General features: G+C 59.8%; 5 protein-coding genes across 11 annotated transcripts in view; 3 read left to right on the top strand and 2 right to left on the bottom strand.

Annotated features, from left to right (window-relative positions):
* The first annotated feature begins 1,077 nt into the window (after window positions 1-1,077).
* LOC121361403 (lateral signaling target protein 2 homolog) lies at window positions 1,078-4,248 on the top strand. The gene is made up of 11 exons (XM_041482072.1): window positions 1,078-1,422; window positions 1,496-1,633; window positions 1,726-1,928; window positions 2,011-2,100; window positions 2,209-2,298; window positions 2,417-2,518; window positions 2,599-3,080; window positions 3,157-3,270; window positions 3,417-3,515; window positions 3,650-3,765; window positions 3,846-4,248. Exons 2-11 carry the CDS (start codon window positions 1,526-1,528, stop codon window positions 3,975-3,977), a joined length of 1,536 nt encoding a protein of 511 aa, XP_041338006.1. The 5' UTR covers window positions 1,078-1,422; window positions 1,496-1,525; the 3' UTR covers window positions 3,978-4,248.
* A 626-nt stretch (window positions 4,249-4,874) lies between these two features.
* Window positions 4,875-6,219, top strand: MXD3 (MAX dimerization protein 3). The gene is made up of 5 exons (XM_041482073.1): window positions 4,875-5,029; window positions 5,106-5,135; window positions 5,235-5,349; window positions 5,445-5,610; window positions 5,692-6,219. The coding sequence occupies exons 1-5, from the start codon at window positions 4,875-4,877 to the stop codon at window positions 5,799-5,801; spliced, it is 576 nt and encodes a 191-aa protein (XP_041338007.1). The 3' UTR covers window positions 5,802-6,219.
* A 154-nt stretch (window positions 6,220-6,373) lies between these two features.
* On the bottom strand, window positions 6,374-8,147 carry PRELID1 (PRELI domain containing 1). Its single transcript, XM_041481893.1, has 5 exons — window positions 7,962-8,147; window positions 7,501-7,726; window positions 7,310-7,423; window positions 7,030-7,108; window positions 6,374-6,641 (listed from the first exon to the last, which is right to left on the bottom strand). Exons 1-5 carry the CDS (start codon window positions 8,051-8,053, stop codon window positions 6,505-6,507), a joined length of 648 nt encoding a protein of 215 aa, XP_041337827.1. The 5' UTR covers window positions 8,054-8,147; the 3' UTR covers window positions 6,374-6,504.
* A 49-nt stretch (window positions 8,148-8,196) lies between these two features.
* RAB24 (RAB24, member RAS oncogene family) lies at window positions 8,197-10,801 on the top strand. Of its 2 annotated transcripts, none has more exons than XM_041481892.1 (8): window positions 8,197-8,357; window positions 8,696-8,764; window positions 8,874-8,952; window positions 9,091-9,158; window positions 9,254-9,353; window positions 9,717-9,767; window positions 9,867-9,929; window positions 10,393-10,801. In XM_041481892.1, the coding sequence occupies exons 1-8, from the start codon at window positions 8,241-8,243 to the stop codon at window positions 10,455-10,457; spliced, it is 612 nt and encodes a 203-aa protein (XP_041337826.1). In that variant the 5' UTR covers window positions 8,197-8,240; the 3' UTR covers window positions 10,458-10,801. The 2 variants fall into 2 exon arrangements, with proteins under 2 accessions (XP_041337826.1, XP_041337825.1); XM_041481891.1 differs by having other exon boundaries at window positions 10,309-10,801.
* A 79-nt stretch (window positions 10,802-10,880) lies between these two features.
* NSD1 (nuclear receptor binding SET domain protein 1) overlaps window positions 10,881-21,309 on the bottom strand; it is a 60,553-nt gene continuing 50,124 nt past the window's right edge. For 4 of the 6 annotated variants that reach the window (XM_041481884.1, XM_041481888.1, XM_041481889.1 and 1 more), the window contains one exon: window positions 10,881-19,655. In XM_041481884.1, the coding sequence (XP_041337818.1) occupies window positions 17,302-19,655 (2,354 nt within the window). In that variant the 3' untranslated portion in view covers window positions 10,881-17,301. The remainder of the gene's footprint in view (window positions 19,656-21,309) is intronic. The other 2 variants (XM_041481885.1, XM_041481887.1) reach the window with 2 other exon arrangements.

Below are 21,309 nucleotides of genomic sequence, written 5' to 3'. Positions count from 1 at the left end.
CTGTGGGGTACACAGGGAGCCCCAACAGCAGGGCCAGTCCCACCCCTGCACCTGGGCACTGCCATGACTCAGGGACTTTCTGATGCCGAGGACGTGCCGCTGCCGTGTTTGTTCAACCACCCTCCACGGATTCCTTACCCATGAATCCACGCCATTAGGCTTTCAGCCACCTGAATTATCGGCACCCACATCCTGTGCCCAGCAGTGCCAGCTCTGGAGCAAACACGTCCTTTGGCACAGCCGGGGTGGTTTGCTGTGGCCAACACCCCCGAGCACCCCCTGGCACTTCTTCCTGGCCACTTGGTTCCTCTTTGTCCCACCGAGGGGCCACTTTACCCTCTTCCCACCGCAGTACCCCGCTCCGCACCCCGCACAGTAAAGGTGCCTGCGGGTGCTTCTCCCCATCACTCCGGGAATGCTCGGCGGGCTGTGGGAAGCGCTGGGGTGTCCCTGTCCCCGGATTGCTGGGCTGCGGGGAGAGAGGAACCGGGGGAGGATAGCCGGGGATGCAATTGGGAATTTGAGACGGGAACCAAGACCGGGAAGGAAAGCCGGCGGTGAAACCCATCCCGCCCCACGGCAGACGCACCCTCACCCTTCCCATCACAGAGAACCGGTCCGTCGAGGAGCGGACGGGTCGTCCCGGTGCCGGGACTGGGCGGACACCGTTCCGGTCCGCCCCCCGGGCGGTGCCCGGTACCGACCCGCCCCGTCGGCGAGCGGCGGGCGCGGGGAGCCGGGCGGCGGCAGAGCTGCGGGACGCGCCATGCTGCCCGCTGCCCTCCGCCGATGGCTCCGCCGACCCAAGGTGAGACCGGGGAGGGTCGAACCGGGCCGCCCTCCCTGCGCCCGGGACCGGCGGAGCCCCCGGACGGCCCCGTCGGGGCGATCCAGGAGCTGCGGCGATCCCGGGAGCAGAGGGGGCGGCCGGGGTCCCTCGTGGTGGAGCGGGAGGAGGAAGCGGGGGGACTCCGGAGGACCTTTCCCGGTGTTTACAGCCACGCACGGATCGGTGCCAAAGCTGCCGGGATGCGGCTGAGCTTGTTCATCCTGCTCTGCCCCCGGGGAAACTGAGGCACGGGTGGGTGGGGAGGGCGGCGCTCCCCGGGAGGAGCCAAAGCTGCCGTGGGAGGTCCCACGTACCTGCCCGAACAGGTGTTTGTGGATCCCTGGGGTCCGATCCCTCCGCGCCTGGGGGAGCGGGAGGTTTGGGATCCCGCTGGAGCAGCACATGGAGATGCGGGGTTCCCCCCCCCCATCACCCCTCTGCCCTTCCCGCAGCGCTCCGACCCACGCCTGCTCTCCCAGTTCTTCTTTGCCGACGAGAGGGTGACACGGGTGGTGGCCGAGATCAACGGGCTGGATGCCGAGCTGGATCCGCAGCAGTACCTGGTGCTCCTCAACCAGCTCCACCTCAGCCAGGTACGGGCCAGCCCGGGTCCTGCTGTGACTCGGTCCCCCCGGAGGCCGCGGGTGACACCCCTGCCGTCCCCAGGCTCACCTGCTGGCCGTCCTGGAGCGGATCATGGAGGAGTGCATCCCCACGCAGCGGCACAGCCGTGACTACCTGGTCAAATTCCCCGAGGAGCTGTTGGTGGACAATTTGGGGAACCACATGCTGTTTGCTGCTGAGGTGAGCCCGGGGCGAAGGACACCCCACCGTGAGCTGACCCTGGGGTAGGCATTGCCTTGGGTGCTGGCTGCTGACAGTCCCTATCCTGGCAGTGTCTCCTGGCTGGGACCTTCCTGGAGATGGAGGAGTCAGATGGGGCACAGCTGCGACCCCAGGCCAGGAATCTGCTGTGCAGCCTGGAGCTGGTCAGGACAGTGCTGCGGGAGCAAAGCCTGAGCCAGCCCAGCTCCTACCCAGAGCCTGTCCGGGCTGTGCTCATCCAATTCGACCGGCTGTTTGCAGAGTTTGAGCTGAGGTAAGGGGCAGGGTTAGGGTGCTGGGGTCGTGGTGGGCTGTGCCAGGACTGTAGGGGCCTCACAGTCTCCCCATCTCTCCAGCTACGTGTCCTCGCTGGTGGCAGTGAAGTCTCCTGATGAGATCTACAGGCAGCAGGAGATCATCGTGCTCTTCTGTGAGACAGTGGAGAGGTGAGTGAGGGGCACTGTGTGTCAGGTGGGGCTGCAGGGACTCCAGTCCCAAGGATGGGCAGCATCCCATGGCTCAGATCCACTGGAAGGGTGTCTGTGTGTCCCCAGAGCCCTGCACCTGGGCTACCTGACCCAGGAGATGATTGATGGCTACGAACCACTGCTGATGTTCACCATCCCTCGCCTGGCCATTATCAGGTGGGTGCAGCCCCTGGACAAGTGGGTGTGCTCCCTGCCCTGTACCAGCCCCTTCTCCTCATGGGGAGCTGGGGTCCCAGGCAGCCCCTGACATGAGTTGGGCTCTGTTCCCTCACAGTGGTCTCCTCATCTACCCCGAGGGACCCCTCAGCCTGGAGCGGAGCCCTGAGGAGATGTCTCGGGTCTTCAGCCCCTTCTACAACCTCCTGAAGAAGATCAGGTGTGCAGTGGGGGTGATGGCGGGGCTGTGGGGCAGCAGTGGGGCCCTGACATGGGGCTGATGCCAACCCCTCACGGCAGGGACCTGTTGTGGGTGCTGTCAGCAGAGGAGCTCTGCCTGCTGGAGAGGAGCCTGTGCACAGCCGAACAGGAGGATCCCTGCAGTCCAGATGCCCCCCCAGCCTGGGGGGCAGCTGTGCCCAGTGTGGACCTCCCTGCTCCCTTCAGTCTTCTGGAGGTCCCTAATGCCACCCAGCCACTCCCCACCTGCCAGACACGACTGGGACCCCCCAGTGCAGTGCATGACCCGGGCACTGACCGGCAGCAGGGGCGTGCGGTGGGCAGGGAACAGGGCCAAGATGGCAAATCCCTGTCCACTGGCACAGGGATATCTCATGCCATCCCTGGCATAGTGGTCACCTCCCCCCTGCGCAGTCCCCAGCCCCTTGTGAGCGGCCCAGGGACGGGGGTCAATGCCACCCCAGGTGCCCGCTGCTCGGAGCTGCGCTCCCACTACAGCAGCACCAAGGACATGCTGCACACCCTCTTCGTCTGCATCTCGGGTGAGTGACCCCCCAAGCCGACCCCCCCAGCTTCCTGATCCCCCCAGCACCCTGACCCCCCACCCTCCTGGTGCAGGGGTGGCTGATCAGCTCCAGACCAACTTTGCCAGTGACATGAGAAGCATCTTGAAAACGGTCTTCAAGATCGTGTGCTCGAAGGTGGAGCCCTCGGGGGAGCAGAGTTACAGCAGTGAGTAATCCCCAGGGACTGCTCCTCTCTGCCCTGCCCATCGCCCATCCCTGGTGAGACAAGGCCACAGCCCTAGGCTTGGGAAAAACGTGGCCATCGTGCCCGCCTAGCTCCAGCTTGGCTGGACCCAACCCTTGTCCCCGCAGAAGAGAAAGATGGTGACTCCTGTGTGACAGATGCTCCTCGTGTGGCTGACTGCCCACTGTGCTCCAGCCCTGCAGAGGCTGCCAGGCTCCGGAGGGCAGGTGAGGAGCTGCCCAGGGGCCGTGGCTCTGGGGCAGGGTGTGAGCCTGGGGCTGATCCTGCCCCATCCTGCCTTAGGGGGTCCGGCTGTGAGAGGAGCCAGGCTGAGGGGTTTTTACCGATGTGTTTTGCCCAGCAGGTGCCCACCACCTGCCCGAGTGGGTGCCGGACAGCACATGCAGCCAGTGCTCTGCCTGCCGCTCGCCCTTCACCGTGCTGCGGCGCCGGCACCACTGCCGCAGCTGTGGGAAGGTACAGCGGGGTTGGGACGGGGCACGTGGGGTTCCCCGAGGGACCCGGCTCTGCTCAGCCCCTCTCTGGCCTCTCGGCAGATCTTCTGTGCCCGCTGCTCACCGAATACCGCAGTGCTGCCCTGCTACGGCCAGAGCAAACCCGTCCGAGTCTGCACCCACTGCTACACCACACACCTCCCGCCCACGTCCCGCTGTGCCCGGAGCCAGTGAGAGCCCCTCTGCCGGGTCTGCAGCGTGGGAGGCCGCGCAGCTGGGTGTCCAGGGCCGCTCCGGGGCTGCCGGGCAGCACCTCGGCCCCGTGACTCTGCTCCGAGCTCGGTGGGCATGGCGGCAGGACCCCCCCACCCGGCGTTAGGCTTCCCCCGTGCACAGGGGCAGGGCCCCACACACGGTGCAGCCCGTGCGGAGCGATGGTGGGCGCAGGACCGCCGCTCCCGGTGCGCTCCGCCTTGGGTGAGCTGCCTGCTGCTGCCGTGCACCTGCCCCCCGGCTGGAAATGTGCTTCGTGGTGGTTTTTTTTTTCAGGTGAACTTTGGCTGCTGTTGGGCCCGGGGCAGAGTCTCCCCCCGGGGCCTGGCCTGAGAAGGTGCAAACATCAAACTTCCCTCACATGACAGCGGGTGCCCCGGGGCCGCCCGTACCGTGCCGTGCCGAGCCGTGCCCGGGAGCTGGGGCCCGGCGCTCCCCCTCCCTCCCTATCGCCTGCACCCTATGGATTTTAATAAAGAGATAAACCCGTCTGTCTGGGCCGTGTGGCGCTGGCCGCGGCCGCTGTGGGGACACGCGTGGGCCCGGCGGGGCGGGGGCGGCAGCGCGTGCGCGCTCCCGCATGGGCGGACACGGGCGCGCGCGTGGGCGGGCGCGCCTCTCCCGGGGGCGTGGCCTTTTGGAGGGCGTGGCCTTGAGGCGACAATTGCTTAAACCCCGTCAGGGGCGTGGCCTGACGCCGGGGGGGCGTGGCCCGCGCCGTCCCCTCCCGCCGATTCAAATTTGAAGCACGAGCTTTCCCGCCTGAATTTGTTTGCCCGCCGAGGTGACGTCAGCGGCGCGGGGCGCCCCGCAGCCAATGAGCGCGCGGCTCGCGGGCCCCCCCCCCGCCCTCCCGCCATGGAGCCCGCGGCCAGCAGCATCCAGGTGCTGCTCCAGGCGGCCGAGTTCCTGGAGCACCGCCAGCACCGGCACCCGCCCGGCCTGGCCGAGGCCGAGCACGGCTACGCCGCTCTCTGCCCTGCGCCGTCGCGCCGCGCCGTGGGCAGCGTCAGGTGAGCGGCGGGCGAGTGGATGGGTGGGTGGACGGCGGCGGCGGCGGCGGTGCTGATCACCGGGTCTCTTCCGCAGGTCGGTGCACAACGCGCTGGAGAAGCACAGGTACGGGGGCGTGCGGGGAGAGCGGCGGGGCAGGGGGTGGTTGGGCCCGTGCCTCTCCGTGGCTGACCCCCGTGTCGTTCCCCGCCTGCCCGGCCGCAGGAGAGCCCAGCTGCGGTGCTGCCTGGAGCGGCTGAAGCAGCAGGTACCGGTGGGCGTGGGGCCGTCCCGTTCCACCACGCTGAGCCTCCTGCACCGTGCCCGGCTTCACATTCAGGTGAGGGGGGTGGTGGCACCAGCATCGCTCGGTCCCTGTGTGGGAACAGGGCCGCCCAGCTCGGCCCCCGCTCACGGCTCACCGGGCCCCCACAGAGGCTGGAGGAGCAGGAACTGAGGGCACGAAGAGCCAAGGACCGGCTGCGGGACCGGCAGCGGAGCCTGCAGCAGCGGCTGGAATCGCTGCTCCTGCCCACCGATGGGGAACGGGCACGGGCTGACAGCCTGGACTCATCCCAGATCTCAGAGCCCTCTGAGGAAGGTAAGAAAGGGGAAAGAGAGAAGGAGGGTGGGCAGGGAGAGAAAGCAGCCAAGGGCCTGACCCGGCCTTCCCCGTGCCCAGAGGATGCCGAGGTAGAGGTGGATGGTGTGGTGTTCAGCGGGGACCTGCTGCCCAGCTTTGGCACCGGGAGGGAGCACAGCTACTCCAGCCCCCACAGCCCCGCATCCTGACGGTGCCCGCTGCCCTCCCTGCGCTGCCTGCCTGCCTCCTTCCTGCTGGAAACCCAGCCCCACCAGCCTCATCACAGCTGCCAGGCTAAGGGGCCACAGATGGGGGCAAGAGTCTGGCCTTACCCCCCCACACCTGGGTGGCACTGGCTGTGGCACTGGGCGCATGGGGCTGGCACTGCGCTGTGGCACCTGCTGGGCACCACGAGGCACTGGAAGAGGTGCTGGAAGAAGGCCCAGCTGTCACTGAGGACACTCCCCTGCCTCCCCCTGTGCACCCACGGGCAATCTGGGGGCTGCCTGGTGTGGGTATGGGGCAGTGCTGCCCACTGCAGACACCACTACAGAAAGGCTCTCCTGCCCCTGGAGGGCCAGGAAGGGGAAATGAGTGCATTAAGCAACCTGCCTTCGTGCTCCTGCAGCCACCCCGCTCTCTTGTACAGACCCAACATTTTTATAGTAAAGGCACTTGGTAAAACCCTGGCCTGTGTCTTCCCTGCAGAGGGCTGGACCCCCAGAGTGCAGAGCAGCGCTGGGCTCTGCTCCAGCCAGGCCAGCCTCAGCCAAATCAGAGGTGGGAGTAGATTCTTTAATGATAATTACATCTCAGAAAGGGTCAAGCAGCAGCTGATTGTCAGACTTATACAGTTTCGTTAAAAATATAAAATCTAAGGAGTCTCCTATCTGTCCTGGTGCAGCTGGCCCCTCACACGTACTGCTTCTTCTTGGTGGCTGCCTTGCTCGCCAGGTCCTTGGCTTTCTCCGTAGCAGCCAGAGCTGTTTCCTTGGCTTTCTCAGTTGCTTCCTTGGCTGTCTCCACCAGTGTTTTGGATGGAGCTTCTCCTACAACATGGAAGCTGTTAACCCCACAGGCGTGCCGGCTGGACCGGCCCTGACACTGAGGCACTTCCCCACGCAGGGAGGAAGATGAGCCCGGCGTTCCTGACCCCAGCACGTCACGGCACGTCCCGGGGGGAACCACAGGCACGTGACTGTGGCCATGTTCCACCCCCTCCTGCACTCCACCCTTGCCCGGCCCTGCAATCACTGCTGGCCTGATCCACTCAGGAAGAGCAGGCTGTGCCAAGATGCAGGGCAAAGGCAAGGGGTGAGGATTTCACAGTCAGATTAGTTCAAGCAACAACCTGCCCATGGACTGGAGTGTTCCCAGTGCGACCTCTAACTCCAAGAGACCCATCCCGGTCAGCCCCAGCCTGCCCTTGGTGCCCACCTTGCATTTTTGCTAGCACATATTCAAATCCCTTAGTGCTCTTGGTCACGTTGCTTTTGAACCTGGCCAGACCAAACTCCTGCAAGAGAAAAGTCAGTGAAGGTGTGAGCTCTGTCACACACAACCCCTGGGGCTTTGTCCCAGCTTGAAAAATCACAGTGACTTTCACAGTGATGGTTCTGGGTGCTGAGGATGGGGGGGAACAATGGGAAAGGGTGTAAAACCAGCACAAGGAAAGGGTAGAGCAGGGGCGAGCAGCAGCTTTACTGCTCGAGCTCACCTGGATGGCCCGCGAGACGCCAAATAGGCTGGAGGATACCCAGGCTTCCCGCTTGACCTCGGTCCAGTTGCTGTTCTCGGGGTTCACCCGGTACTCGCAGCGCTCCTCCACCACCTGCACGAGGCACAGCCCGGCCGTGGGCACCGCGGGGTCCCCTCCACCCCCGCGCACCCGCCCGGCCCAGCACCTACCATGAGACGAGCGTGGTTGATGTTCCAGGTGAATGTGGTCATGGTTCGGTTCTTGGGGTCCACGATAGAGTCCTCCAGGATGTAGACGGAGTGGGCGACATTGGCTGGGAAGAAGCGCTCTGCCCAGCGTGGCATCCGGTTGGTCTTGGTCAGGAGCCGCCGAGAGAGCAGCTTGTGGTCCGGCGTCACCTCCCGGTGCACGATGTCTTCGGTCAGGACATGTTTGCTAAAATGGGGAAGAAAACATCACGCCCTGCTCCTCGCCAGCTCTCCCGCGGGGCTGGCAATCGCCAGGAACTGAGCGATTAAAGCAGGGAGGAACCAACTGCGCGCCGGGACACCCATCCCCGCCGGCTGGAGCCCGCGGGACCCCCGGGGACAGGGCTGGGCCGGGCACGGGCGGCGGCACAAGCCCAGCTGGGACCGGGGGGCGGAAGGGGGCGGGGAGGGCCCCGGCGCACCTGTAGGGGTTGGGGTAGCGCTGCCAGAAGGCGGCGAACACCTGGTCCCAGGGCCCCTTGAGGACGCCCAGGCTGGCGCAGTATTTCCCCATGGGGCCGCCGCTCAGGCCCGCGCCTGCTGGGCGGCCGCCATGCGGCCCGCGCGCCCCGCCCCGCCGCGCGCTTCCGCCCCGCACTGCGCACTTCCGGCACGCCCCGCTCGGTTCCGGTCCCGCCCCCTTCGGTTCCGGCCCCGCCCCGGCCGGTGCGGCCCCGCCCCGCGGCGGCGGCGGCGCGAGGATGAGCGGGAGGCGGGTGGACGCCAAGGTGGTGCTGCTGGGGCAGGAGGGGGTGGGCAAGAGCAGCCTCGTGGAGCGCTGCGCCCACGGCCGCTTCCGCGCCGGGCCCTACCAGAACGTGAGTGACACACCGGCGCCCCCCGCGTCTCCCGAGCCTCCCCGGGATGAGCCCATAGCGCGGCGCCCCCGCATCCTGCCCGTTTCCGCGCCGTGGCCCCGGGATGCTGCCACCCGCGTCTCTGGACGGCGGCTCCTCGCGTTGTCCCCCCGTGTCCGGGCTGGGACCCGCCACGTCCCTCCCGCCCCCGCGGGTCGGTCCCTTCGTTTCCTCACCTCTCTCCGCACGCCCCGGGGTGAATTCCCCCGTGTCCCTGCGCCGGTTTCCGCCGTGTTCCCAGGCCGGGTGCCCCCGCATCCCCGGGCCGGTTCCCACCGCTCCTCCTGCTTCGCTTGCAGACGATCGGAGCCGCTTTTGTGGCCAAGGTGATGACCGTGGGCGACCAGACGGTGACCCTGGGCATCTGGGTGAGTGCAGCGGCGAGGGCCGTGCCAGCGCCCCGCTGACAGTCCTGGCCACCCCTGGTGAGGGAGCCCTGGGACCCTCCGAGCCCTGTGACCTGCCTGTCGCCCCCAGGACACGGCGGGCTCGGAGCGCTATGAGGCCATGAGCCGCATCTACTACCGGGGAGCCCGGGCTGCCGTCGTCTGCTACGGTAAGGGCATGGAGAACGGGAAGGGGAAGGAGCTGGGGAAGCTGTGCCTGTGGCTGCAAAGGGCCCGGGCCGGGGTGGTGACACCGGTGGGTCGGGCACTGAGGAGCAGCGTCAGCAGACCCCGATTCCTCTCCCCAGATCTCACCGACAGTGGCAGTTTCCAGCGAGCCAAGTTCTGGGTGAACGAGCTGCAGAACTGTGAGGAGGTACGGGGGTCTGGGGGCTCTGAAGCCTCCCCAGAGGACAAGGGGGCTGGTGGTGGGACGTGGGCACACCCCTGCCAACCCTTTTCCTGCCGCAGGGCTGCCGGATCTACCTGTGTGGCACCAAGAGCGACCTGCTGGAGGAGGACAGGAGGAAGCGGGGGGTTGACTTCCACGATGTGCAGGACTACGCTGATGGTACGGCCCGTGCTGGCCCTTCCCGGGCTAGTGAGCACTGAGCGGGTGGGGAGTGAGGCAGGATTGAGCTGCTGTGTCCACAGCAGGAGCTCTGCCCTTGCCGTGGGCCCACAGCAGATCCAATGGCACCAGGGCTCCCTGTATGGTGAGGCACTGGCTCTGCCAGGGACCTCCCTGGGCACAGCGTGTCCTGACAGGGGCAGGCACGTGGCCAGCTGGGCCAAGGGGCCGGGAGCCCTGCCCTGTGTCCCTGCCAGCCTGCTGTCAGCAGCTGTGCCCCAGGGGTGACTCTGGGGGCAGACATGCCCATGGAGCTGTATCTGCTGAACCTGCAGCAAGTGCCAACCTGGGCCCTCATTTCAGAGATCAAAGCAGACCTCTTTGAGACCTCCAGTAAAACGGGCCAGAGCGTGGGTGAGTAGCTCCTTGCTGGGGCCATGTCCTGGCTGAGCAGGGCTGGGGGCTCTGCCTGGCAGTGGGGCACCCACATCTTCCATGTCTCCTCTCCCCCAGATGAGCTGTTCCAAAAGGTGGCCGAGGACTATATCAACTTCTCCGCCTTCCAGGTGATGACAGGTGAGTAGGCAGGACGTGTCCCTCCCCAGGCACCCTTCCCTGTGCCTCTGGGTGCAGAGCACAAGCTCTGGGGGTCTGGCAGTGCTTCCCCTGGGGCTCCTGTGGCTCCGTGCCAGGGATTGTCTCAGAGAGTTTGAGTTCCATCACATCATCCCCATGCCTGCTCAGGCCAGGCTCAGCACATCCACCCAGCTGGCTCATGGTGGCCTTTGGAAGCCAGGAGCCTTGCTGGGCTGCATGACTGGCTCAGCTCTGCACCAGCCCTGCCCAGGCATGCTCAGCCTGGCTGTGCCTCCTGCCCTGGGCTGGGCCGTGCTGTGTGAGCTGTGCCATGACTCTGAACCTCGCACTTCTCCGTGGGGCACCAAACCCTCCCCAGGGCACCTGCCAGGGCCCACACCTGGGACCAGCAGCTTTGGTGGCGTGGACGTGCCAGCAGCCTGCTGCTCCTGCTCTCTTCCAGAGGACAAGGGTGTCAACCTGGGCCAGAGGAACAGTCCCTACTTCTACAGCTGCTGCCACCACTGAGCCCCTGTGCCAAAAGGGAATTGCTGCTGCTGGACGGGCAGCTGGCGCTCACCGGACTCCTCCGGTTTTTTACCTGCTGTGTTTTAGCTGTTGGGGCCTGTGTGCAGCACAGCTACGGACTGCTCTCCTGGCACACAGAGCGGCACAGGGCTGCCGTGCAGTGCCAGGAATCATGGACTGTCACTCTGGGGACCCCCTCCCTGCCACCTGTGGTGTTTGTGGGAGCTGTGGTGGCCCAGCGGTGGCCAGTAACTTATTCTCTCAGAGATGCTCGATTCTTTGCAGATTTATTTAAGCGTCTTCTCTCGAGGTGTACAATGTAAATAAAACGCGTTGTGGTCTGAGCCGTACGCCTGCGCGAGGCCGTCAGGGCTCTCCCTTCCCTGTCTCCCCCCACTCAGCAAGACAAACCACAAGAGGACATCGAGAGTAAAGTTAAACTTTACTTTACAGTAATTTTTCTTCTATATACAAAGAATTACAGTACATGTTCTGGGAGCACCTGGGCAGGGCAACCCTCTTTTCATGATAAGTTTCACATACACAGCCAACAGTCTAAGGGGAGCAAAATGAAAGTAATCAATGGTCCAAGACTCTCCCCTCTCCCTCTTCTAAAAATAATATACATGCTGGAAATATGTAGTTTACTCTCACCTGCTCTGGCATTCCTTCTTACAACTGACAGATGACTCCTGGCCAGGGCTGAGCACCCCCTTTGTCCCCCCTGCAGTGCTCTGGCACTGGTGTCTGCCTTGGCTGGGATCCTTGACTCCTGACGTGTTTCCCTCTGCCTGAGCCTGCAGAACAGGACCCTGTGGGGGACCCCCATTCACCACCATCCCATGGGCAGCAGACCTCAGATGGGAAGGAAGGCAGCGTGGGGCTGCTCACACCAAGGTTCTTCCCACAAGCAAACCTCTTACTCATGGCTCCAGCACGAGTTATGCTGCTGCCATGAGTCCCCACGTCCCTGGGCAGTGAGGAAGGGGCAGTGGGCAGCCACCCTCCCCGGGGCCCTCGGCCAGCTGGCAGCCAGGACCGCAGCTGGGAGCACACAGTGCTGGAGGGTGGCAGGGGACAGTAACAGCGAGGCACGGTGCCCAGCATGGTCAGTGTCTTGGGGGTGAGCAGGCTGCTGGGGCAGTGAGCTCAGCACCACGGATACACAGGGCTGGGAGTGCCCCTCGCAGGGAGAGCCGCTCCCTGCCTGCCCCCGCTGCTGCAACACATCTCACCTCCCACCCACACCGGGGCCACCCTCAGCTCCAGCCCTGCTCCACCTTGAGCCTCCCGGTGCTTGCTGCTTTTTCTTTTAACAAGTTCCCAGTGTCTACAAAAAAATACACAAAACCCAGTTCCTTGAAGTCAACAACTCGGAAACATCAGAAAAAGAAACAAAAACTGAAACCAGCTCAGTACCAAACGGACACGAAGAACATGCAGTAGCAGATGCCTGCTTGCTTCACGTGGCTCCACGGGCTCCCCACGGGGCTCAGTGGCACACCGGTTTAGTCTCAAAACCACCATAAACTGAAGGAACCGAGTCACTCCTTGTCCTGTTTCAGTCACACGTGCTGAAGCCCGGCCTCAGCTCCAGGGGGATGGGATCAGCTGGCCAAGAAGCCCCAGCCCGTGGGCCAGGAGTCATGAGTCCAGCCCTACTGTGCTAAGCTGCCAACGGGTTTACAATAGCACCACAATAGCCCAAGGGCTCTGCCAAGGGCAAACATGATTAAAACTTTACCTTGAAATAGGCCATAGCAACAGCCATTTCTCAGATTTCCCTAGGAGGTAGATTCAGTGCTGTAGGGACTGTCCATCACTGCTGCTCCTCCAGCCCGAGCTCACACAATCTGTCCTGTTCCCCTGGCACCAAACTTTGCTTACATCACTTCTGTAGGACCCTGAGCAGGAATCTTGCATCCTCCCCTCTCCTGCTAAGCAAGGGCACTGCCAGCCCATAGGCAAGACTCCTGCTGAAGCCAGGCACGTGGCAGAGCAGTCCCCAAGCTCCAGTGTCCCGTGTCCCAGGCCCTGGGAGCCCCAAGCACCCATCAGCCCAGCTGTGCTGCTGCAGGAAGAGCAGCCTTGGCTGCAAATGCTGCCACCAGCGTTATCACTATCACAGGAGGGTGGGTAATTAGCGAGGGCAAAGCCTGGGAGATCAAACACAGCATCCCCCCATACTTTCAGAGTAGCTGCACGATTTGCCACTTTGCTGTAACACTCACTGGCTAGCAAAGGCCAAAAGCCTCATCAGTAATTTAGGGCAAAGCACATTACAAGCAGGTTACAATTATGGTTATTCCAAACATCAAGCAAAATCAGAAGTTAAGGCTGAAATTAAAAATAAACAGAAGATGTTGAAGGTCTGAGGTTTCTCAAACTCCCCCTGCCCTGTCACAACGATGGCTGTGGTGTCCAGATCCGAGCTGGGCACACCCAGAGCACGCTCAGGGCTAACACACTGCCAAGAGCACCAAGCTAGGGCTGCTTTTTCTTTCTCTTCCGTTTTTGTTTTTTTTCCTGTGAAACTAAGCTGAAGCTTTTCTAGCAAATGCACTGTCTCACCTTAGTTCTTCAATGTCCTTTACATTCAATCATCTCTCTTATCTCCTGAACTTTAACACCAGCCACACCTTCAGAGCCTCTGCCTGCAGGGGTTTAACCCTGAATTAACACGTGCTCCCACAGTACCACCCAGATGCTTTGTGTATTGAAGTGACTGGTTCCTGTGGAGCTTTTTTTTGTTAAATAGGAAAAGTTTAACTGGAGAACAGCAATAAAGCAAGTTGCCATGAGCTAATTTGCATCTGGAAACGTGCAGTAGGTGAGCTGATTATTCCTTACAGTGATAACTCTCCTGGCTAGATTCACCAGAGCCCTGGCTGACAGTGGGCACTGGGGAAGATGGGACAAGCCACGCAGAACAGTGGCCTGTGCACGCTCCCCTCCTGCCCACACATCCCACACGTCCTGTGGTGGCTCCTCCTCTGCAGCCCTCATCCCGACAGGGCACAAGCCCTGACCACGCTGTCACCCCTCATCAGAGCTCCTCTGTCACCAAGGGCTCTCCTGCCCACTAACGTGGGTCCTCTGGTGGGGTGGAGGCCACAGGCCACTGCTGACCCCAGCCCACTGCTCTGAGCAGGGACAGCAGTTATCCTGGCAGCAGGGATGTTGACCACCGAAGTGTTCACACAGTGGAAGAGCCTGCATCCCCTTCAGAAATGGGAAGAGGGAGCCACTCCTACGAGGAATGAGTGTGGAAAATTCCTGTGAGCTATCGTGGAACACCAGGGAAGGGACAGAGATAATTACACCCTTGATTCTGCTTCTACAGTGCTCCACACACCAGTGCATCAACACAGGAGTCACCCCTCACCACCCTGGGTGCAATTAGGGCTGACCCAGCACTAAGGACCAGGTGACTGGATCCCTCCAACACAGCAAGAGAGCAGCACAGCCTTGGCACGGAGCTGTTGCACAGGTCTGAGCCCAGCACGAGGCTGCAGCAGTGTCTCCCACAGTCTGCCAGGGGTATGAGTTACTTTGTCTCTACCCTCTACTTTTAAAATCCCTCGTGATTCAAACTGGCTGAATTCTGAAGGCAGCAACAAATGGCAACAAACAAACCCAAATGCTTCAACGCGGACACGTCCCTCTCCTCCCCCAAGGCAGCGCTGCCAGCTGCCACCACGGTGAGTCACCTTGACTACAGAAGATGCCCCCATTTCCTTCACCAGGGTTTTGCTGCCTGAAGCTGTTCATGCTCCCTGATGATGGCAGGCTGGACAAGGGCAGGGCTGCTGGTCTCTCTACAGCTGGTCAGGCCTTGTGTACGTGACCCAGAAAAGCCCAGAGACTCCCAAAAGCACCACTACTCCCTCTGAAAAGCCCTCCTGATCTCATGGAACATCAGCCAAGGCTCCAGCAAGAGCAAAGAGGGAGGAGCAGCTTCCTGGCTTCCTCCTTCAGTGATGCTCCTCAACACCAGCCAAGCAGCCTCCTAGCTAAGCTGAACTCAACTTCCCAACAGCAGCTGCAAGATAAGAAGCCAGAAACCTGGATCCTTGTGGAAAAGGGAGACAAGAAGAGAGAGGGGGTACAGTAGCTGCAGCAAAGTAGGCTGTGGAAAATGCCATGCAATGGTCTGATCCACATTCACTGTTCCAAACAAGCTTTTGGGTAAGCACCTGCTGGCATGAAAGGTGGCTGCTGCCATGAGCCTCATCCTGCCACGTGAGCCCGCGATTTATAGAAGTGATTTTTTTCAAACCTGCTCTTGTGAGAATTCACTGAGAACTTCTCCATTTTACAGATTTAAAAAAGCCTGCACCAAAAATATTCACAGTTTATTTTTTCATGAAACAAGTAACTAGTTAACACGTGACAATGCGAAGCAGAGGTGGACAGAGCAGTGCAGAGACCTCTCTGGTTACAGTGGGAGCTAGCTGGGTGCTGGCACTGAGGAAACCCTACTTACACAATCTACATGACTAAGTCCAGCTCATGGGAAGGCTTATAAATGTAAATTCAAGATTTATTTTCCTTCTCACACATGATAAATACTTAATATACTGAACGCCATAATTATTTTTTAAATTTTTGTTTAAAAAACCTTAATGAATGCCCTTAAGGTAATCTTCTCTCTCAATGGATGTGAGTTGTCCTGATTCCCTTTGTGGAGGAGTCACGCAGAAATGCAAGTTGCTTGCATTTCCCTAGTTTCAGCAGCAAGCAGGAACTGACCTGCCAGTCTTCCCGGAAAAAAAACAACATTAAACAAGAAAGTTTCCATAAGCCATAAAGCTTTTCCAAGTTGTGAGCTATTCTACAAAGGATCTGAAATGATTCGGACTAGAGGAGAGATAGCACTGGTAATGTCCCCTTGTGCCCAGCACACCCGGCCTCTACAGCAGGACGTTGTCTCAGGGTGCACACATCAGGAAAGGAGAATCAGGATTTGTCTTGGTACAGGTGTCTGCCTCCCTTCATAGAAAACTGCAAAGCTCAAGACCGTCTGCTCTGGGAGCAGCAGGCACTTGCAAGCCAGGTGGGAACAAGGACCTGCTCCCATGTTGGAGGAAGGAGGTCAGCATGGGGCTGAACTCTCCCTTCCTGGGGAGGGGCCTGTGGATCTGTCTGGAAGGAGAAGGAGAAGGATACACACACTGGAGCTGCGCAAGGGTCTGGCGGCGGCACGGAGATCCGAGGCTGTGGCCCCAGACTGGTGGAGCTCAGGTAATTACAGAGGTAATGTGTTGTGAGAGTGGGAAAAAGCTGGTCAGCAGCGTTTCCTCGGCAGGACACCAACCCTATCCAGGCCAGGCAGTGCCACCAAAGGAGGTCTGTCCTCCTCCTGCCTGCGAGGGTGCCGGTGGTCACAAGATGCTGCAGGTCCCTGGGACTCTACTGTCTGCCCCACGAGCACCACAGCCAAACCAACTTCTGCCTCAACGCTTGAGTGAACGGCTTTCAGCAGGCCTAGTCTGGACACCAGCCCGATGACCACCAGGTACTAAACATCGCCTTCACTGTAAAAGGGAGAAGAGAAAAAAAGAAAGCCAGGCAGCTGCTGGAGCCCACCGTGTTCCAGTGTGAGAACTACAATTCAGTTGGATGGACGCACACGCGCACACACACATGCACACCAACACAGTCCAGTTAATTCAAGTCTCCTTTGGTTGTAGAAGGGTTAAGCCAGAAGCTACACAAAGGGGAAGGTGTTGAGATGGGTCCCGATCCAGCTACGCCACCCTTGCCTCTGAGCAGTGAGCAGACAGGCTTGGCTTGCTGCTGGCAATACCAGGTGTGATGGGAACGCGTTCTGAACACATCTGAGGCAAAGGGAGAAGGGACTGCTCAGTCCGCTGGCTCACGCTGACAACAGAGGTCTAGAAGAGACTGGATGGAAATTTGAAAGGGAGCACTGTCCCCCTGGCAGGGCAGTGCTCAGCATCTCCAGGAACCCACTCTGCTCTGCTCCGCTATTGCTGCTTTATGGGTCACTATGTTGTCAAGTGCAGGAAAACACTCCGCGCGTCCTGTGCTAAAGGATTAGGACACAAGAATGAAAAAACTCCCAGATGACTTCTTCCAAGATCTCTCTTTTCCCTGACTTCCTCCAGCTTTCCTGCTTCTTGGGCCTGGCCAGTCGCAGCTCTGTAAAAAAGGAGTCTGAATGGATACTGCCTATTGCTGAAGAAAACTGCACAGAGCAAGTGCAGGAGCTCCTCTCCCATCTCATTGGAGATGATCCCTGTCCTTGAGCAAACCACACACACAGCATGTCCCAGTAAACACATGGACAAATCTCGTAAAGCAACGCCCTGCAGGGACACAGACCTGGGCAGGTGACATAAAATCCCTTCCCTGCTTCTGGAGTCTGGTAAGGACATACACCTGACTGCTCACCACATGATCCCTGAAACATCTCCAGTGCCAGGGCAGCCTGACTGATCCATTTTCTTTAAATGCAGTAACAAGAGCAAGGCCCTGGCTGTGCCTAAGAACCCACCTACAAATCAAACCTGGAGCTTGAACACGCTGGATCAGTAATGTGACCATTTCAATGGAATTGGAGATTTTTACCCAGAGTGGACTCTTTATTTCAGCTTTACCATTTGTAAAAGGAAGAGGAAAAGGTCACGGATGCTCTCTCCCTTTGGCTGGGCCAGACTCAGATTTAAGAGAAGGTCCTTGCTCACGTCACAAGAGAATATGGATGGGATGTGCATGGGTTAGGGGCTGGGCTCAGGGAAGTGAATAAAAAAAACAAAACAAAGATTCCCCCTCCCTAAACATTAAACGACTTGAGACCTGCCTCCCATATTCACCAACCTCACTTTGGCTCTGAGTCAGCCAACTCACGACAGACAGAATCCTGGTTACGGGCTAGCGCTGTGTTTTGTTCAGGCAAAGGGTCCTGCCCCCGAGGAGTCTGTGCTTTTCCACTCAGCCAAGTAATCTGATCAATTGTCTGAACGTTCGTGACAAGCCACTCCATCTGCTCCGGGGGCACCGGCGCTTCCCTGGCTGGCCGAGGGGTCTGCTCGAATGCACACAATCTCTCTGATGTCCACGGGGTCTGCTCCGAGGGGGCTGAGGCCACTTCCCAGCTGGGCTGAAGGGTTGGCTCTTGTAGTTTCTCTGCTGTCCGGGAAGGCTGCTCCGCAGGCGTCAGGGTTTTCGTGGTGGACCAGTGGCTTTGCTCGTGCGTCTGTAGTTTCTCTGTAGGCCAAGGTACTTGTCCAACCTGTGTCACCACCTTCCCAGCAGACCAAGAGATTTGCTCCCCAGCTAACATGGTCCTCTCTTTCTGCTGGGGACTCAGCTCCATGGCTGGGGCTCCTCTCTCCTTGAGCTGAGCGTTCTGGTCGACGGGACGCAGCGCCTTCTCTGACAGCAACAGCCTGGGAGCTGATGCAGCTAGAGGCTTGTCCAAGGCTTGAGGCCGAGGAGCCACAGCAGGAGCCAGCTTATCCGATGCCTGAGGCCAGGATACAGGGGCTGTAAGAGTGAGAGGCCTCTCCAAGAGCTGAGGCCGAGACACCCCAGAGCTGAGAGCCTTTTCCAAAGGAAGAACCCGCAGGGCCCCGGAGTCAGCAGCTTTCTCCGGAGGAAGGGGTCGCAGCACCCCGGGGGAGAGAGACTTCTGTGTGAGCGGGATCCTAAGGGCCCCTGAGCTGAGACCCTTCTCCATGGGCAGGACCTGCGGTGACCGGGAGCCAGGGGCCTTCTCCGGAGACAGGGACCATGGCAACCCTGAGCTGGGAGCCTTCTCTGTGGCCAGGATCTGAGGCATACCCGAATCAGCAGCCTTCTCTGGAGGCAGGGGATGGGGTGACCCAGAGCTGGGAGACTTCTCTGTGTCTGGGACCCGCACTGTGCCAGAGAAGGAAGCCTTTTCTAGAGGCAGGGATTGTGGTACTGCTGATCCAGGAGCCTTCTCTGAGGGCAGGACCCGTGAGACTGGGGAGTCTGGAACTTTTTCAACGGAAACAGACCACAGCACCTCAGGACTGGAAGCCATCTCCAACGCTGGGACCTGTGGCACCACAGAGCTGGAAGCCTCTTGCACAGCCTGCGGCTGCGGACTCTGGGCAGAGGAGTCGTCCAGTGGCTGGAGCTGATCGGCCTCAGGAGGCTCATCCTCTGGCTGGGACTGCAGCATCCCCACCGTGCTGAGGAGTCTGTCAGACAGTGGAGGATGCAGGCATTTCACGGGGAACTCATCCAGCAGCTCGGGCTGCGGGGCCCTGCTGTCAATGAGGGACTTGTCCGATAACTCCAAAACCTCGGGGGCATCAGGAGTCTCATCTGCCAGCTGGAGCTGCAGGTCAGCAGCAGTAACAAGTGACTCATCCAACGGGGACTGAGGTGATCCTGGGGGAGATTTGCTCGGCAGCTGAGGCTGCGAGGCGTCGCTGGAGGCCTCGTCCAGCGGCCAGAGCACCGCGTTGCTGGGAGGTTTGTCGGGCTGCTGAGGCCGCAGCGCTACAATGATGGGCTGCTTCTCTGACTGCAGCCTCAGGGACAGGGCAGCCTGGGGCTTGTCTGACGGCTGCAGGCGGAGCGACAGGGTGGTGGGAGGTTTGTCCGAAGGCTGAAGCCGCAGCGAGAGGGTGGTGGAGGGTTTGTTGGATGGCTTCAGCCTCAGTGACAAGGTGGCAGGGGGTTTATTTGATGGTGGCAGTCTCAGAGCCAGGGTGGCAGGTGGTTTGTCTGGTGAAGGTAGCCTGAGGGCCAGGGTGGTGGGGGGCTTGTTTGATGGCTGCAGCCTCAGGGCAAGGGTGGTGGGGGGCTTGTCTGAAGAAGGCAGCCTCAGCGCTAGGGTAGCAGGGGGCTTTTCTGGTGACTGCAGTCTGAGGGCCACAGACTGAGGTAGGCTGTCCTGGGGCTGAACACTCAGGTCTGTGTCTGCCTCTGTTTCTGCAGGCAGCTGCTCTGGTGGCTGGGTGTCCTCACCGTTAGTCAGGCCTTCTATGGGAGGTGAATACTCACGAATTTCTCCTGGCTCTAGAGGGTGAGGCCCACAGGGATCATGTTCTGTGCAGCACAATCGTCCATCCAGCTTGGAGATGAAGAGCATTCCTTCCCGGTGCTGCTTGCAGAAGGACCTGGGGCACATCTCGCAGAACGAAGCTGCTTCCTTACCACACACGTCACACTGATGCCACGGGCACTCCCACTTTCCTGCAGCACGGACACGAGAGAAAAGACACACCTCAGGAGTAGGACATGGGCAAGAGACAAAGGCCTGCTGCAAAGGGAGTTCAGGGGAAAGTGAGAACACTCCTGTAATACCCACACACAATTCTACATGTCCTCTTCAGTTTCCGCCTTAGCTTGACAGGCAATTAACACCAATCTGCATTCTCAGAAGCAGCAAGGGCAATGATAGTCACAACAAACACAAGCCACATCAGCTCAGACCAAAAGCCCATCTGGCTCCTGCACAGCACTGACCAACAGAGGTGTCTAGAGAGGAGCAGACATCCCCAGTTTGCACATCTCTGTAGCTCTGATTTTCATAGAAAACAGCAGCGGTTATCTGTGCACAACACCCAAAGCACTTTTTAAGCTAACATGTCAGATTCATCTTTTAATTCTGGGTCAGAAACCTCCCTTCCTGTTTTTTAGAAAGAAGAAGTGAGAGAGCAGTGATCACAAGGGCTAAGTTCCTACTCTCTCTGAAGCCAAAGGCACATCCTTAACCTCTGGCCATCTATGGCCACGATAAAGCAAAGCTGCTCCCCCAGCAGCTCCATCTTCACAGTGAACCTACTGACCATCAGTGCCAATACCACCAGCAGGCAAAACACAACATTACACTTCAGACACTGCTGCTTTTCTCACTTGTAGATGATCTCACTGGCTCAGCCTCCTGCTCCCTCAGCCACGGCTGTGTCTGGCTCTACCAAGCGCCTCCAGTTCGTGGACACAACCAGGTACACGCTGAGCCCCTGAGCACAGGATGAGCAAAGCTGTTTTTCCAAATACACCTGTGCCTCTGTGCTCTCCCAGCTCTCCACATCCCCCATCTCTCCTGCTCCCTGCCTTGCTGTGGGGAGCAGCTCCTCACAGAGCAGCCCTGACACAGAGCCCTGAGCCAGAGGGCAACCACGGACACCAGCCAGGCCAGAGCACTTCCCTGCCTGCCTGAACCAAGCCCACAGACCTATGGCTACCAGCTCCTTTCCAGGGAGGCTGGTTCCTGCAGAACAGCACTGAGCAGCTGTGGGCATTGCTCCCTGGAGCTGTGCAACAGCAGCTCTCCACTCCCCTCTCTCACGCTGCTTTTCCCCTGGGGTTGAAGGCAACACGTAGTAAGTTTTTCCCCTCCTTTGAAGCCAGTCCAAGGATTCTGTTCCAGTCTCAAAATATGCACTCTGCTTTTATGTATCTTTTGCAATTTTTCAGCATTTTTTTCCAAGTGAGGATGTTTAACACTTCCCATGGTCTCCCCTGTTCCTGGCTCATGGTGCTGCAGCACAGGCTGTCACTGCTCCCCCTGCACCAGCAGCATCCCAGAGAGCCACACAACACTGCCAAGACCCTGGGACCACTCTTATAGAGGTCATTTGTACAGATGGAAAATAAAAAAAGTCAAAACCTGATCCTTTGTTGCAGAAAGGATAAATCCTTTCAAACCACTCTAATGGTCTTTAACAGGATAAAAAGGTCTAATGAATAAGCACTCTCTCCAGGGACAGCCCTCGGCTCTTGGAAGTAAGATCACACAATTAGCAAACATGCAAACAAGCAGGAAATTCCAATTACTTGACAGCAATGCCCATGGCAGAGGAAACATTTGAAGTAGAAAGTGCTGAACCTTTCATGTCCTGAA

This window comes from Pyrgilauda ruficollis, unplaced genomic scaffold (genome assembly GCF_017590135.1).
Source record: "Pyrgilauda ruficollis isolate IOZ18807 unplaced genomic scaffold, ASM1759013v1 scaffold57, whole genome shotgun sequence".
In the NCBI taxonomy this organism is placed as follows: domain Eukaryota; kingdom Metazoa; phylum Chordata; class Aves; order Passeriformes; family Passeridae; genus Pyrgilauda; species Pyrgilauda ruficollis.
This window is presented reverse-complemented; position numbering and strand designations above follow the sequence as displayed.

Coding starts and splice junctions, on each gene's coding strand:
- LOC121361403 (XM_041482072.1), top strand. CDS start 1,526: ATGGAGGAGTGCATCCCCACGCAGCGGCACAGCCGTGACTACCTGGTC. Junction 2,101..2,208: donor TTCTGTGAGACAGTGGAGAG/GTGAGTGAGGGG, acceptor GTGTGTCCCCAG/AGCCCTGCACCTGGGCTACC. Junction 3,516..3,649: donor TGCCAGGCTCCGGAGGGCAG/GTGAGGAGCTGC, acceptor TGTTTTGCCCAG/CAGGTGCCCACCACCTGCCC.
- MXD3 (XM_041482073.1), top strand. CDS start 4,875: ATGGAGCCCGCGGCCAGCAGCATCCAGGTGCTGCTCCAGGCGGCCGAG. Junction 5,030..5,105: donor CGCGCCGTGGGCAGCGTCAG/GTGAGCGGCGGG, acceptor TCTCTTCCGCAG/GTCGGTGCACAACGCGCTGG. Junction 5,136..5,234: donor AACGCGCTGGAGAAGCACAG/GTACGGGGGCGT, acceptor GCCCGGCCGCAG/GAGAGCCCAGCTGCGGTGCT.
- PRELID1 (XM_041481893.1), bottom strand. CDS start 8,053: ATGGGGAAATACTGCGCCAGCCTGGGCGTCCTCAAGGGGCCCTGGGAC. Junction 7,727..7,961: donor CGCTACCCCAACCCCTACAG/GTGCGCCGGGGC, acceptor TCCCCATTTTAG/CAAACATGTCCTGACCGAAG. Junction 6,642..7,029: donor TGTGCTAGCAAAAATGCAAG/GTGGGCACCAAG, acceptor TCCATGTTGTAG/GAGAAGCTCCATCCAAAACA.
- RAB24 (XM_041481891.1), top strand. CDS start 8,241: ATGAGCGGGAGGCGGGTGGACGCCAAGGTGGTGCTGCTGGGGCAGGAG. Junction 8,765..8,873: donor CGGTGACCCTGGGCATCTGG/GTGAGTGCAGCG, acceptor TGTCGCCCCCAG/GACACGGCGGGCTCGGAGCG. Junction 9,354..9,716: donor TGTGCAGGACTACGCTGATG/GTACGGCCCGTG, acceptor CCCTCATTTCAG/AGATCAAAGCAGACCTCTTT.